Source organism: Macrobrachium rosenbergii, chromosome 48 (assembly GCF_040412425.1).
Source record: "Macrobrachium rosenbergii isolate ZJJX-2024 chromosome 48, ASM4041242v1, whole genome shotgun sequence".
NCBI lineage: Eukaryota > Metazoa > Arthropoda > Malacostraca > Decapoda > Palaemonidae > Macrobrachium > Macrobrachium rosenbergii.
This window is the reverse complement of record NC_089788.1, coordinates 26,933,749-26,950,665: the sequence shown is the minus strand read 5'-3', so window position 1 is coordinate 26,950,665 and position 16,917 is coordinate 26,933,749. Positions and strand designations below refer to the sequence as shown.

Here is a 16,917-nt window from a genome sequence, read left to right as displayed (position 1 = left end):
TCAAGTAGGTACACCGAATTGTCCAATTTGCCAAGTGTTAAACTTACTTTTCTAGCGTACTGAACTGAATATTTGAGAGAGAGAGAGAGAGAGAGAGAGAGAGAGAGAGAGAGAGAGAGAGAGACAGAGAGTAACAGTCATTAAAACTTCACGTAATATAGTTTTATTGCATAATTTTTGTTTGTCAATCAATATTTTTGGGTAAATTATACACAATGTACGTACTGTGCCCTATGTTTAAAATGGGACCTTAGAAAATTCAAGTAACAAAGGAGCCTCACAAACATAAAGTACGCTACCCTCATATTTTATTATATGTTCAACATTAGTAAATCTGGTCATTGTGTTTTCATTTTCTTGTTACATTTGTATGTGCACAGCTTTCATATATAGCTCCATAAATTACGTACAATACAATAACTTTGGATGTCTCTTGTTTGACGATAGTAGTTTTTTGATCACATAATCCACTAATAGTAACGTACACCCAGAGGGAAATATATATGTTAAGCATATCAACCCGGTCCCATTATTATTGAACTCACTTAACCTTGGGAATAATAAACACTCACAGAGAAATGTATGTGATAAGCACAGCCCCCTAACCTACAGTAGATTGGAATATATGCCTCGTTGAGTTAATATGTATTGACGCTGACATTCACTTAGCTCAGTTTTCATAGGAATTCTACACTCCTGATTACACTTGCAGTGGTCAGCATCCAGTTCTCTGGAGGTTCCTCCTGAGGTCCTCTGGGATTACTTATAGTGCTCCCAAGATGACAGGTAATACTTTCACTTCAGCTTGTCATATTCTCCTGATTTTCATCTTTAGATCTTGGCAGTTTCCTCTATTTTTGTCTTTAACTCTTGTGTCCCATGTTATGGCTACATCTGTCTCAGATATGGGTTTCTTTATTTACCAGGAGAGTGTCTTGTCTTTGAGCCTGTATCACATGGTCAATTCTTACCTCATATCCCCAAAGTACCCTTTTTTTTTTTTTTTTTTTTTCCAGAACTTTTTCTGGGTTACCGCTGTAACACATATCTGTACTTGGTAGGCTATTTTCTTTGCAGATCTTCCTGTACAAGGCTTGGGTGCCTGTGTCATGCCTTGTCTATTATTAATTTTGAGCTAAATCTGGTCTCCAAACCCTGTTTATATTTGTGGCATATAGCTGATATTGATATTTGTAAGTAGTTTTTGATTTTGTTCTACCATCTACATGCTTTTAACTCTCTCTTAGTCAGCCATTTCCAACTGCCGTTTCCAGCTACATCCCAAGTCTGCCTCTGGTACTGGCCAAGCATTTGCTTGTTTTCCTCTTTACTGTTCCCTGTCGACTGTTATCCTCTCCTTGCACTGATAGGGCTCTTTATCTTCAGGGATGTGTTTTTCATTCCAAGCTGCCTTCAGTCACTCATCTTCGCTCTGTTGAAGGTACTTCTCAAGCGTTCTTTTCTCGATGTTGATACAAGCCTCCACACTTTGCATTCCTCGTCCTATTTCCTTTTTTAGTAGCTAAAGTCTTGCCAGATTTGTTCTTGACCTAGCGCATTATTGATGGCCATCACCCTTTTTGTTTTTCTGTACATGTTTTGTAAGTATTCCTTTGCCTATATATCTTACTACTGACACAACACAAGTATTTATTGATTGCTTTTATTGTTTTGACCATTGAGCTTGCAGTGTAGTACAGTGTATTATTATTATTATTATTATTATTATTATTATTATTATTATTATTATTATTATTATTATTATTATTATTATTACACAAAATATTGTTTAATTGTTGCTTTTACAATAGGTGCTGCCCTCAACCAAAGTCCCGTTGGCTTAGCCTCCTACATCCTTGAGAAATTTAGTACCTGGACCCATCAGAACAATCCCCATTTACCTGATGGAGGGCTGTTGCAGAAAGACTTCCCAATTCCATTGGATGAATTACTGGACAACATCTGTGTTTACTGGTAAGTTGGGGGGTTGGAAGATTTGAATGGCTTTTTCACAAAAGATAAAGTTTCTTGTTCCATTTTTTTCATCTCTGCATCTCACTATCCTCAACATATCGGGCTGTCCTAAAGCCTCTGTACCTTTGTGTTTCACATTCCCTGAACCGATTTATCCTTCCTTGATATTACAGTACACTGAAGCTCAGTTTCTTTTGCTTATTTACACATTAACTTATTTGTTTATGCCTTCTTTCAGTGATATTTGTTATTGATAACAGTTCTGTTATTTGTAATGAATTTTATTTAGTTATGTTATTTCAAAACTATGTACCATACAGTATATAGTGTATATTGATTTCCTTATAAATCTAACAACAGTGTTCTTTTCTTGTGCTGGTTTACTCACTTAACTGTTGGATTTAAGAAAGGGTCTAGTGCCTGGTCTGAAGGCTGTAGCATGTGGCTTGTAATCTCTTTCACCTAACTTGTTGCTTCGTATAACACTAAGATCAAGACCCACATGCCTGGTCACAGTCCCTTATAGGTGTGTACTTGGCCAAAGGTTATGGTACCTGAAGAAAAGCTCGAGCCAGGTTGAAAGAGGTAGTTCTTGGTGTGATTCTATTGTAACTGGTTTGAAGCCTCTTGTACATTGGTAAGATCTTTGTTATCTGGCCTAAAGGCTTGGCACCTGACCTGATTCTTTAGTATCGTCCTGACAGTATATTGTTTAGGAAAAGACTGGTAACTCATCTAAATCTGTAGTACTTAGCTTATAGATTTTAGTACCTGCCCCAAAAATCTGTAGCATGGCAAAAAAGCTCCAGATCTCAGCACTTTACTCAAACCTTCCTCCCAAGCTTTTCACTCAAAGGGTGTTGTCAGAGGTTGGCCAAATGGATTCGTTTCAGGCAGTGCCTGATTCTGAAAGCCCTTTTCTTTGAATGTTTGAGAGACATTTCTGCTTCCTTCCACGATAGGTTTACTGGAAGCATAACAAGCAGCATGCGATACTATGCTGAAAACTTTGGTCGGATGTCTGCAACCTTCCTCATGGACAGGTAAGCGCTTGGTAAAGTTAGAAAATTTTGTCTATGTATCTTGTTAACTGCATTAAAATCAATAGAGAATTTCACCATTATTAATAATATAAGTGTATCTGATTTAAAGTATTTTTTGCTAAGACCAACGGAATTTTGCATCAGATGCTCATACTAAAATCAAATGCATTTAACAAAATTATCTGTGCATCTAGGGGTTTTGTTACATCTGTAGGTGGCATCCACAACTTTTTTATTCTTTTTACAGTGTGGGTATTATATTTTATTTTACCATATACGTCAACATGAAATTGAGTATACGTACCATAATTTTCATTAATACAATAAAAACTGGTAATATATATATATATATATATATATATATATATATATATATATATATATATATATATATATATATTTATTTATTTAATATACTATATATAGCTTTTGTAAAATCAAACTGTGAATGGATCTAAATATAGAGCCAAGTTTAAAGATATGTATAAGCTCATTATCTTGCAAAATATCAAGATTACCAGTAATAACATGATTATGATATTCCCCTTTACACTTACTATTGATATATTTCACTATAAAGTTCATCAGTATTATCAGCGCTCAGTTTACTTCTTAGTGTAGTTAGACCAGTGGGCAGAGTGGCTTTGAATCTTAAAGGATTCAGAATTTTAATTCCTCATTTAAATGTTTGTCAGATGTGTAAGGATCGTGATATTCAGTGACAAGATAAGATTCATCGCTATAATTAGCTTCAAATAACTATATTTGATTTTTTTATTTGATAATTTTGAAGGATCACCAAATCGAGCACTTACTGTACCTATTTTCAGATTTGAATATTTCTACATGATGAAAATTTTACCCATGCTTTGTTCCAATTCCGAGATTTTACTTCTGATATAATAATTAAATACTTTAAAAAACTTCATTAAAATTTCATGTAAAGTCAATTTAAAATCAAGACCCTTTTTTTTTGGCTATTGCTTGTCTTACTGGGTCTGCCAATTATACTACTGTATTGTATTTATCAAAAATATATGTACATATACATCATTTCTTATTGCAGTAACTTTTGATGAATGTGTTCAATCCATAGGGATAAGCAGTCTTGTGTAGCAATACAACAAATTTCCAGTCCATTCCATTGCCTATGGTACCCCCAGTACTTAGTATGTCAGTTTTATTTCGGTTTAATGAACATATTTTAAATTGCTCCAGTTCATATCTGTAATTTTAAAAATCACCATACTTTTATTACACAAACTTCTATGATGATTAATTGTAAAATTAAAAGGCGATCCAGTTTATCTGAGATACCCAATACTGTACCCCTCTTCCAATCATTTATTCAACACCAGGTGTGTATAGCTGAATCGCGAAGATATGAAATGTGATGGAGAAATGTCATTATACATGTACAGTATTTAGAAACATGTTCAGTTTCATTGGCTGGAGGACATTTTATATATGTATCTAATATCTTTGTCAATCATATTGACTATATAGTATTTCAAATTATTGGAAAAGGAAGATAGTAGATAAGGTACTTTACTAAGGTAACAAGATGATAGGAAGGTAAGATATTAGATAAAGATACATTAGAACTTAGATATACAACATAAAATCTGGTAGAATCTCTGTTAAGAATATAAATACTGGTTTGTGTTGCTCGGTGTAGAGAGAAGTAAAGGTAAAGAATTTCATACACTAATGTACATGCATAGTATATGTAAACAGTATTAGAATGTACAGTTTGTTCATTCTGCATATTGCCATTAATAATAATTTGGATGCTCACCATGCAGGATACCATGCGAGGTCCCAGCTGGCATAGCAGTTTTTCCCCAGGAGCTGCTCAACCAACCAAAGAATTTCATTGCCCACAAGTTCCATGACATCGTCACATACACGTAAGATTTATGCCATTCGTGGTTGTCTCATGTTTGTGATGTCTGACCTTGTTCTGTTTCACGTTTCCTATCGCAGTGACCTTGTTTATTTTGCTTTCACAAACCACATGTGATCCTGCTTAGTATTACTTTCATTGCCTGATCCAGTGGGTTTCACTTTAACTATGACCCTGTTAAGTAACTGTGTTTGATCAAGTGAGTTTCAGTTTCACTAAATCCGATTTTGTTTAATTCACGTTCACTACTTCTGTTCCTCTTTATTTTACTTTTACTGTACTGTCTGATCCTTCTTTAGTGTTGTACTTACTCGCAGTGTAATCCAGTTTGTTTCACTTCTGCTCAGCTCTGTCCTATTTGTTCAGTTTTGCTGTGTTGGATTTGAATAGTTTATTTTTTACTGAATCTGATCCTGTTTGTTTCATTTTCACTATTCTGTTTCCATATGTCCACCTTATTGTATGTTTACCTGATCCTGTTTGTTTCGTTTTCACTATTCTGTTTCCATATGTCCACCTGATTGTATGTTTACCTGATCCTGTTTGTTTCATTTTCACTGTTCTGTTTCTATATGTCTACCTTATTGTATGTATCTGATCATATTTGTTTTGCTTTTTGTTATCCAGTTTATCCACCTCTTAATATCTGACCCTATTTATTTCTTCTCAGTATGCCCTATAAAATGAAAACAAGAAAGACGGGCCTTATGATAAATTCTTAACTATTTTATAAAAATTATTTTATAGCACATTAGAAATTTTGTATTTTTATTTGTAGATAAAATAGTTGATATGTATGTGCTTATTCATACGATGAAAAATGGCTCTGTTGAGTCTTCTTTTAATGGAATAATACAGTGCCTTTAGTTTCTAACGAATCCGCTGCACATTGATGCTGCTGACAGATTTTGATCTAAGCAAGAACATTAACAACTTCTAAACTATTTCAAGCACAGACCTGCATTTTACCTATATATTATGTACAGTGACTACAATAATGTACTGTGGACCCCTGCTTATTCGCGGGTTAGCATGAACGGATTCAGTCATTCGCGGATTTTTTCGTCGAGAAATATTCACTGAATACTGTATTTTCATGTTATTTTTGTGACTCAATACATTTTTATAATAAAATTATTTAATAATTTTCAAATATTAATATTAGTGTATATACAGCAAAATATCAGTAAAATTTGTATTTTTAATGCATATTAAATATATACAGTAGGTATTGTACAGTACCTGTGAAATCCAAGTGTTTCCCCTGTGGACTGTAAAAAGAAAACGGGACAGCTTCAATACTAAATGAAAGAAAATTGATGTACTATAATGTATAGAGGTAACTTGAGCAGGTTTCACCCTTACCCTTAAAAATTTAAGGGCAGGGGTGAAAACTACTCAAATTACCCCTTTACTTTCAAGTGCATCGTTTTTCTCTCATACAGTAGCGGGACTATCCCGTTTTCTTTTTACAGACCCCAGGTGAAACACTGGGATTTCCCAGGTACTGTACAGTACCAATATATATTTAATATGCATTGAAAAAAATACATTTTATTGATATTTTGCTGTATTTACAATAATAATATTTGAAAATTAGTAAATAGTTTTTTTATCATAAAAAATATAGTCACAAAAATAACATGAAAATAGGCAGTTATAAGCATTAAGGCTATGTTCACATGGCGTTTTTAACCGCATGGTGAGATATGCACAGTCGATTGTTCAATGTTAGCTTATGGAAACGTTCACACAAACCACGGCAGTTTCCGATACGCTGCGGTAGCGACATTCCCCTCGCCAACGTGCGATTGCCGGGTCGTGTCGCGATACATACAAGTCAATGACATCGTTCACACACACAGCGGTGAACCGTGCTTTTTGAAGACAGCAGGTGCTAGCATTGGCTGTGTGTCAGCCAATGAGAAAAGAGAGTGTGTGTTACCATAGCAACCCTGGCCAACACGCCTGGTCCCCGTGATCACAGTCACACACACTATTGCATTGCTGTCGCTGTCAACTGTTAACTATGGAGAGGGATCATTTTTGATACCAATTTATTCATAAATGAAATTGAAAATAAAAAATTTTTCTTCATGCTATCTTAAAGATGAGTACAATTTTACAAATAAACCGAAGGTATGTCTATCATGTAAAACTGGGTGTACCCAATGCCGTCTTTGGCGCTGTTTGCGCCGATTCAGTCTGCGATTCAACAGCCAAACGCAAGCTATTTCTTCCACGCCCATTCTGACACTGGATGTCACAAAAAAGTATATATATATATATATATATATATATATATATATATATATATATATATATATATATATATATATATATAATATAAAGAAGCATTACCACGCGGTGGCTGCCACGGTCGAAAACGCTTCTTGTGAACGATTACAGTGTTGAACGAGCGATGGCCGCTGTGGTTAAAAACGTCCTGTGTGAACCTACCCTTATAGAGGGTTTATTTGGTGTTTCAGCTATTAAAATACAGTTATAAGTGTTTTTAGAGGGGGTTCCAATGTATTGCGGACTTTCGGTATTCTCAGGTGGTTGTGGTACCTAACCCCCGAAAATCAGGGGGACAACTGTACTGGGCACAGACGATGCTGTGGGGGATGTCTAACCCTAGCTAGAAAGATTGAATTATGTTAGATAAGTTTTGGTTACATCCTGTAAGGGTTATCCCAGTAAGTCAAGTTTGTTACGTAAGATAAGTCAAGTTTAAAGTTTGGTTAGGATATGCAAAGTTTGTTACATATGATAAGTCAAGTTTAAAGTTAGGTTAGGATATGCAAAGTTTGTTACATATGATAAGTCAAGTTTAAAGTTAGGTTAGGATATGCAAAGTGAGGTTAGGTTACTTGTGTTTGTATAAAGTTATGTTAAGTTTCAAGGGGTTTAAAAAGTAAGGATGGAAAGCATGGCTAGGTTAAAATATTTCAGGTTATGTAAGGTTATACTGAGGTTAGGTAAGGTGAAATAGCTCATATTTGAAAAGATGGATTAGGTTAGGCTAGTATTTATATAAGGGTAGGTAAGGTTAGGCTAAGCATGTTCATCATTCATAAGGAAGGCAATTGCTCCAGAACCCGTGGAGACTGGATACTAGTAATCCGCGGATAGCATACACTGATGACAGTTTCTTTCCATTTACTGCCAAGCTGTTGAGCCTTTCTTTCATGTTTTCCCTGACTTGCAGTTTACTGGTGTCAAGTCCTTCATATCTCATTTCAGAGATCAACCTGCTGGAGGCCACTTTGCTGCCATGGAACGTCCTCAGTTGTTGGCTGCTGATATACACAAGTTTGTTTCAGCTGTTGAGAAGAGGAGATGAAGGCACTGCATAGTTTTTCAACAGCAAAAAGAGAAAGAAGCAAAATGATAAGTTGTGTTCACAGTAATTCTATTTAATGAAAGGCAGTTGTAGAAGTAAGACTTTTTTCTAGTTGGAAATAGAGAATAAAGGAGTGAGACCAGTATTTTTTCATCGGCACCTGATTTTTATAATTAAATGTAAATGGAATAGGTTTTTGAGGGATGAATTTTCTCCGAGGGTAAAAGTGAACTTTTTTTCAGCATTATTACAGAAATAATAACTGTAATGTGAATTATGAATGAATAAATACAATTCATCACTCTGCAAAACATGTGCTGAAAGAGTCCAAGAGTCTGGGGACTCTCATTTTTAATCTTACTGGAGTATTATTATAGGTGAGTTTGTGCATAATCCTCCATAACAAGCTAGTTAAGCTATGTAACTTGCCTTGAAAGTTATTTAACACAACAGAATATGTGTATGTAAAAATTGAAAAAAAATATATAGAATCTTTTTGAGGCTGAGTGTTGAGAGAACTGGTAAGAGTTTTTACCTTATCTGACCCTCACCGTAGGGGATTATTGTGACGATGGGTATGAGTAAGGATCAGAGTTCACAGCTTACTGATTTATTCAGACAGCAAACACACAGGTCAAAGGCTCTTGCGAGCGGAAATGTAGCGCCTGACATCAGGCTGGTAAAAATATTAAACATAATCACTTGTGTTTGTTGGCAGATGGAAATATCCACATAAATCGGTACATGATACAGGATTGAAATATACATACGGCTGAGAAGCTGACAGTGCAATGCATATGATGATGACAATGCACAGAATATGGGAAAAACAATAAAGAAGATGCATGTACAAAAGGTGCTTGACGGATGCTGTATTTCTTTCGTCCGCGCGGGGCCGTTGTTCTGGGATTAATGGCCGGTACGATGAAGGTGTGTGGGGTCCACGTGTGGACACCCCATTGTCATCAGTGCACCTCACACGGTGCACTGTAGGCATTACTCAAGGTTCTCTGCAGCGTCCCTTCGGTCCATAGTTGCAACCTCTTTCATTCTTTTTACTGTACCTCTGTTCATATTCTCTTTCTTCCATCTTATTCATATTCTCTTTCTTCCATCGTACTTTCCACCCTTACCTAACAATTGTTTCATAGTGCAACTTTATACCTTTAAAACTTCCTTTACTCTCAGTATTCCTTTCAGCGCTGAATGACCTTATAGGTCCCAGCGCTTGGCCTTTGGCCTAAATCTGATATTTCAACTTATCTGATCCTTCTTTGGAAAGGTAATATAGTTTCAGAGGACGCTACATTGAGCCTCCCTGAGTCAAGAAAAATCATGTCTAACAAAACTTTGCTGTGAAAAAAAAAAAGGTCTTGAAGTCTATATATAAAATTAGTCTTCAGGCATACCATATTAACTGTCAAATCCACGCTATCGTGACACTCAGAAAATGAGATTTATTTTTATTGAAAGACTTAATATTTTCAGGCGTAATTGAAGTGGGGCTAATTCTATAAACTTACTGCTACAGATTTGAAGACTAAAAAATAGCATCCGAACTTGTTCTTTAGGTATAACATTAAATAACCAGATATACAAACGCTTTGTTGTGGTAGAAACATTTTGGACCATGTGACAACTCGTGAACATTCCATTGTGGGCAAAGGGGACACAATTTACTGAAAAAGTTGTTCGTGTAACACTGCCTTAATTCAAGTTTAGTCCACTTGAATTAAAGGTTATTCTAAGTATTAGCTCCGCGCCTATTTTTACCTAGGAAACTTTTTTTTCTACACTTTTAGGGCTTCTGATACTGGCGGTGCATTTGTTTGTTGTCGGCCAAATGGAATGTCCCTTGGCCTTGTTTAGTACTGCCCAGGGGGCCGGGGTGGGGGCCGGGCGGGGAGGGACGCCCGGCCGCGGTACCCATGCGTTAACAAGTTATTGCACTAGCCGGACGGGATATGAACCGTTCCAAACAGACGTGCCCGTGCTCTGTCTTGTGAAGATCGCTTATGGAAAACCCTTGTTGGATGGACTTTAGGGGTTAACTACAGGTTAATTACATTCGTGCGACAAAAATTGAAGGTAAATCCATAATTAGCAACCAAAAAACTGTAGAAAAAGTAAAGTTAGAAGGAAATCGCCGCCGAGGAGCTACTATTTAGTTCTACCGAATTAAAGACCTTCCACATTGTTGCACTGTGCTACCAAAATAAATGAAAAACACCATTTCAGTTGCGCCTTGTCTCTATAGACCGATTGTTAGACTTGGCAACAACACTCAAGAACAAAAGAAGAGTCTATCCTTGACCGAATTGCACTTCAGCCACGGATACCAAGGGTCACCGTGAAATTCCGCAACGCATGTCTTTCCTATGCTTTAGCTCCCACATATCCCCACCCGCCCAGCCTCTTGTCTCATCCAAGTGACTTATACTCTTCTCCCAGCGATTATGTGAAGGGCATGCCCAAGCCGTCCATCTCCCTTTTAGTACTATCTCTTTATGGGATTACTTTCTCTTGCCACGTAACTGGTAATATTTTCCTGAAGCAGTACTTTCCAATTGTCAAAATCTTTAGGATATAGTTTCATTGTCAAGTTCATATAACAATACAGAATCTTACTTACATATTTAATTTCAGTCTACTGTATTTGATTTCCAAATCTTATTCAGCCTGCTCATTGTTTAATTTGCCTTTTTTAGTCTTTATCTAAATTCCATCTAAAGAGAACGTGTACTGGATATAACCCTTCCTAAATATTTCAAAGGTGCAACTTCACTCTTGTTTCATCCTCTTGTGCCTGCTCTCTCCTCATGACTTCCGTTTTCCTAGGAAGTATTTTGAGTCCCATCTTTGTAGATATATGACGAATTCTACTAAGCAAACTTTATAAGTCTTGTGGTGTTTTGCTGATTGAAACAACATCATTGTATAGTTAAAGTCTGCCAAGTTTCTTTCGTTACTACATGCCAAACTGTCTCTCATCTCTGACCACTTTTTTTTTCAATATAAAATCCTTGAGAAGGGCAAACGGCAACGGTGAAATAACATTTGCTAATAACATCCCGCTATTTCACACCATTGTTAACTGCAAATTCACATAAACTCTGCATCTACTTTGTTTAAGGATAATTTCGGCTGGCTTTACAAATGGGATGGAAACGCCATAGTGACGCAAAACCGTCGGTAATATTGGTCTGTAAAAGCTGTGAAAGGCCCTCTCGTAATCAACTAAGCCAGTTGAAGTGAATATTTTTAAAATTCCATACACTGCTGCGCAATATGCCCTAACAAATATTTGATCTGTGCAACTTCTACCTTGTCCAAAACTAGCTTCTAAATCGCCAAGCTTTTTATCAATTTCTTTCTTGCGTAGTGGGATAGTGCCATCAGTGGTGCACCTCACGTGGTGCACTGTAGGCATTACTTAAGGGTCTTTGTAACGTCCCTTCGTCCCCTAGCTGCAACCTCTTTCATTCCTTTTACTGTACCTCTGTTTGTATTCGCTTCCATCTGACTTTCCACCCTTTCTAACAATTATTTCATAGTGCAATTGCTAGGGTTTCCTCCTGTTACACCTGCTAAACCTTCTTACTGTTAATTTCCCTTTCAGCGCTGAATGACCTTATAGGTCCCAGCGCTTGGTCTTTGGCCAAAGTTCTGTATTCTGTTCTATCAATTTCTTTCTCCAGCCTGTTGAAATTAAGCGTGCTGCCCTGTAGGGGGATAGTGCCATAGTGCACCTCACGAGGTGCTCTGTAGGCATTACTTGAGGTTCTTTGCAGCGTCCCTTCAGCCATAGCTGCAATCCCATTCATTCATTTTACTGTACCTCCACTCATATTATCTTTCTCCAATCTGACTTTCCGCCCTTTCCTAACAATTGTTTCATAGTGCAACTGCAAGGTATTCCGCCTATTACAGCTTTAAAACCTTCTCTAATCTCAATTTCCTTTCCAGCGCTGAATGACTTCGTAGGTCCTAGTGCTTGGCCTAAATTTGATATTCTAGTTAAACGTACTGAATATTTTTATTACAGTTGACTTGAGAGCAGTGCTTCTATTTACTACATTCAGTCAGACCACATTTTGCTGGTCCTTTTGCTCTAACTAAAAATTTCCAATCCTCAGGCTTTTTCTCATTCCCATATTCTGCAAAACAGTCTGTTGGTATATAAGGTGCTATTCATGTTTCAGTTGGAATTACCTCGGCAATGATTCCTTCATAACCTGGTGCTTTTTTTAAATAAATAAATAAAAAAAAATTCACTTCAGAACTGACTTAATTCATAAGCACATTCAGGTCTTCTTTATCTTCTGGTATATCAAGAAAATGATCGCCCCTCATATCTCTTATTCATTACCGCACAAAACTTTTCCGTCCAGTTTTACCTAATTATAAATTTTTCAGCATTACACAAAGAAAAACAATGGTGTCACAATATTGTTTGAAGGTGGTCTCGATTCAATAAACGGCATGATTTGAAATCCAGGTAAGCAGGTTAATCCAGCCTAGGAACCCAATCTCGCCTGTTTCCATACACGAGAACTAGTCGTCATTGTTTTCTTTCACGACTGAATTTTGAAAAATTAGGACGTAAACTGTATCATCAGTTACTAATATCTTCTAGGCAAGAAAACAATCAAATAAACGACTTCAAATTTCATCCTCAACGCCTATTGTTTGCAACTACTCGACTAAACGGTTTACGAAATTGAAAAGCTCGAGAAGAAGAAGCAGAACGGAAACTAAAGTCTGACGGCTGCAGCTGCCAGCTGGTCGAGTTTCCATCAGGCTCAGGAATTATAAGTTGCTTAGGCATTGTGTACCAGTGTGTGCGCGTTTATTTGTGTAAAATTTGTGTGCGTGAATCTGTGTGTACTTCATGGAAGTTCTTCAGTTTCTTCGTCTTCATAACAAGGTATGACATTGGTAGTTTGTTATACTTTTGAAATACAGTACAAAAAAAGTGTAGGCCTAAGGTTTACCTTCGTGCTATCACCAAAGAAATTTGGAGTAGATAAAACTTCCATTGAAGTTCTTCGACTAGATCTGGCCAATATTACAATTAAAAAAGCGACAATTTCGAAATAAGCGATAACTGTACATAAAACGGCGAGGCGTTGCTTGCTATTACACTAACCCAAAACAGTTTTCTGTAAGTTCTCGCCGGCAAATTAATGTTAGTCATTGATCAAGGGGTTCTACCCACGGGTATAAACTAGTTTGATATCAGGGTAACATTTTAAAAACTACTTAAAAGGATACGTGTTCTCTGATTCTGATGGCGATGTTAAACGAACTATTTATCGATGGTGATGGCGCCAAATTGGGCTCTCACTGTCCGAATAATTTTAGCGGTAAACAGTTTTTTTTTTTTTTTTTCAGGGAATAGTCTGTCTCTTACCTTAGGATACTTCCTATCTATTTCGAAAGTAAACGTATCACATAGAGCGATACTCTTATGAGAATTACAAATTTTCCGTAGATTTGGCTGGAAAAGACTGTAGCCTTTATGTACATAGGCCTAGCCTAGGTTAAACCTCATAAGTGTTATTCTACTGAAACAATTAAAAGATCTTATACCTTGAAGGATGAATAACATAAATCATTACTCATTACATCCTTAACACTACCCATTCTGTAAATAACTTAATCAGTTAGAACGTTATGCCCTAGGGTTAATTGTAGTTTTTTTTTTATAGAATTGGTTTATATAGACTCTAGCCTCATTGGTATAGGCCTAGCATGTGGTGAAACTTATAACAGTTGTCTTTACAACAGCAATTAAAGAATGATTTTGTTCCTAGAATATTATAAAACGTAATAAGCTCATGTGAAAGCTCTTTTGACTATTTGAGTGTCTAATTCTTTAGACCAACTGACTCATGCTTACAAGTTTAGTCAAGTATACCCTACTGCTGCAGAAATGTTTAAAAATAATGAAAACATGACAAGTTTGACGATTAAACACTTGCTGCTTTGACCGTTTCTATTTCGTTTGGCACTTGCATGCCGTAATTCCACATTGTATGGAAGGGCTTAGTGCTAAATAACATCAATACTGAATTGAAAAAAAATCAGTAATTTGTATTTAAAAAATGTAACAACGGATAACATACCCTACCCGTTTATAAGTTAGCACTCATCGAAAAGTGTGTAAGATTTTAATTAGGCTAAGCTTTTCAGTGTTCGGCACACTAGAAAAACACATCTTTAATTAAGCCCACAATAATATATTTTTAAATGTAATTTATTTGGATTAACAAAAGATGATAAAGCTTTTGCTGTATTTAGTAACAAAGGGGAATGCATTCTTGTGCGTAGGCAATTAGGGTATTTTTACTTCATACCAGCCCTGCCCACTTACGTCAACAACTTAATAGACTACTATAGTACTCGAAGTCCGAGGCCGACGATTTTTATACGGTTTTCTTGGTAGTAAATAATTGGTGAATGTGATAAAAGGCAGAAACGTATAAAAAAACGTTAGAAAGGTGCTCCTTGTACCATCACTGGGAAAACTAAAACAATGAAACTACATTTTGAATGCCTAGGCTCATGTCATTAGGCTTGCAAGGGATAAGTACATTAATAATACATAATTTTTTTTTTTTTTTAGATAAAACTTTTTGCACCATTTTAGATATCGATACACACACTGTTTCCATAAAGTACGGCCCATCTTTATTAATTGCAAATTCTCTAATGTTCTCCCGCCTGAATTTTAAAGAGCTATTATAATGCTACCCTCATGCCTTGTGCACCACATGGTCCATTGTGCATCATAGGTCTAGCCTAATTTATTCTTATGACGAGATGTCTACTAACTTTAACAAAACAGGCAATATAAGGAAGGTTATTGAAATCAGCATGGGAGTAAGTCAATGGGAAGTATGCAGCATTCGGACTAGAAAGGAACTGTGTTATTATGGAGTCAGTCGTGTCTTTTTTTTTTTTTAATTTCCCTTACAACATAGTTATTTTTATTAGTTAAGAAAAAATTATGAAGAGAAAGAAGTAACTATAACACGCATGTTAGACACTGGTAGGTATGAACGGGAAGTATACAGTACTTCTCTCATAACAAACCTATTATAATGCGTCTGTTGGACTTTTTCTTATTATATATAGCTCGTAAGTTATAAATTGATTATACAATCACTATTAAAAAAAACGTTCAGTCAAGTCGCTTTGACATATTTATGATATGTATTACGTATTAAAAACAAGAAATTTAATTTTAGAAGATGAGTGCAAACTGCCAACTGAGAAAAAGCCGTTCAGTTGCAGCTGAATTTCAAATTGGATAATTTCCCTCCAGTCACCGGCCGATATCATCAGCAGTGTTGCCATGATGAAGTTGCTTATTGCAGATAATATTTCGACGACAGATAAGCTGACGCCGACGAATAGTTAATTAATGAACGTTAAATATGAGATCAAATGTTTAATATCAGTTGCTACTTTGACTTGTTATCTACGCGTCACGTACTCCGAGGTGCTATAGTCGATTCACTTAAGGTAGATTCTTGGGCCTACGAGACGTTTGTTTGGCGGCCTCTGATTGGCTGGTACTGGGAGGTATGCAGCTCGCTCACTGTTGCATTTTAACGTCTGTAGCTCAGAAAACTTGAAATATCTTTATATTTCATCATTTATCTCACGTTTTACACAAGATAGGACAGTTTTTGGTCATACCATAGAATTCGATATTAATTGTACAACTAAATCATGATTTCCTGAAATCAGTAAGATAAAACACAAAGGAATTACAACGAGTAAAAGTGAAGAGAGAAGCATTTCATTCTTTATACCTGTTTTTACATATCGTCGGATTTTGCATCATTGATGCGACCAAGATAAAATAAAACTAAGTGTTTTCATATAACAAATTCACCCTGAATACGCTGGTGCTTTCAGATTTTAGATGCGTGTGATATGTGAAGAGAAAATGAAGAATATGTCTTATTATGTTGCATCCGTTCTTGACTCAGTTTGGCAGTAGAAACCGAGAGACGGTGATCTGCAAAGCTGAGGCGCCGTTGACAGTTGCCACTTAGCAATGTGAGAAGTTAACAGTTTCGACAATATTTACCGTATTGGTATGTCATTACATTTTCTGTAAATAAAGGCATAGAATTCCCATTATGAATGTCGAACTTTTTCACTCCAAAATCATATAATTATGTCCGTACGTCTGGACATAATTATCTGATACGAAAAAATGAATAATCATATGGATGCATCTGGATGTGTTGGCTTCAATTTAGGCTAGGTGAGAAAGTTGCATACTGTAGGCTACATGATAAATAACAGGCCTCCACAATTATCAAATATAACATTTATATAGATGAATAAACGTTCTGGTGTAAGAGCAGCTCAAACAAATTCTGAAAAAGACAGAATTTTATATTCGTTATATCGCCAATAGATTTTATGGTAAGAGATAAAAAGATGTACTTTCGTTCATTGAATGAACATATAAAAACCATCAGCTTTTCGTGTTATTGACCAGAGAAGCAAGCGGCCATAATAATGAACTCATAATTATTTAGCCTGTTATTTACCATGTAGCCTACAGAATGCAAATTTCTCATCCAGACTAAATTGAAGCCAACACATCCAGATGCATCCATATG

The 16,917-nt window shown here is 36.1% G+C and overlaps 1 protein-coding gene across 2 annotated transcripts in view; it reads left to right on the top strand.

The window, feature by feature from the left end:
• Positions 1–8,411, top strand: part of LOC136831313 (juvenile hormone epoxide hydrolase 1-like) — a 31,318-nt gene extending 22,907 nt beyond the window's left edge. For both annotated transcript variants that reach the window (XM_067091506.1, XM_067091505.1), the window contains exons 7-10: positions 1,812–1,974; positions 2,937–3,017; positions 4,823–4,927; positions 8,170–8,411. In XM_067091506.1, coding sequence (XP_066947607.1) covers positions 1,812–1,974; positions 2,937–3,017; positions 4,823–4,927; positions 8,170–8,269 — 449 coding nt within the window. In that variant the 3' untranslated portion in view covers positions 8,270–8,411. The remainder of the gene's footprint in view (positions 1–1,811; positions 1,975–2,936; positions 3,018–4,822; positions 4,928–8,169) is intronic.
• The last annotated feature ends 8,506 nt before the right edge of the window (positions 8,412–16,917 follow it).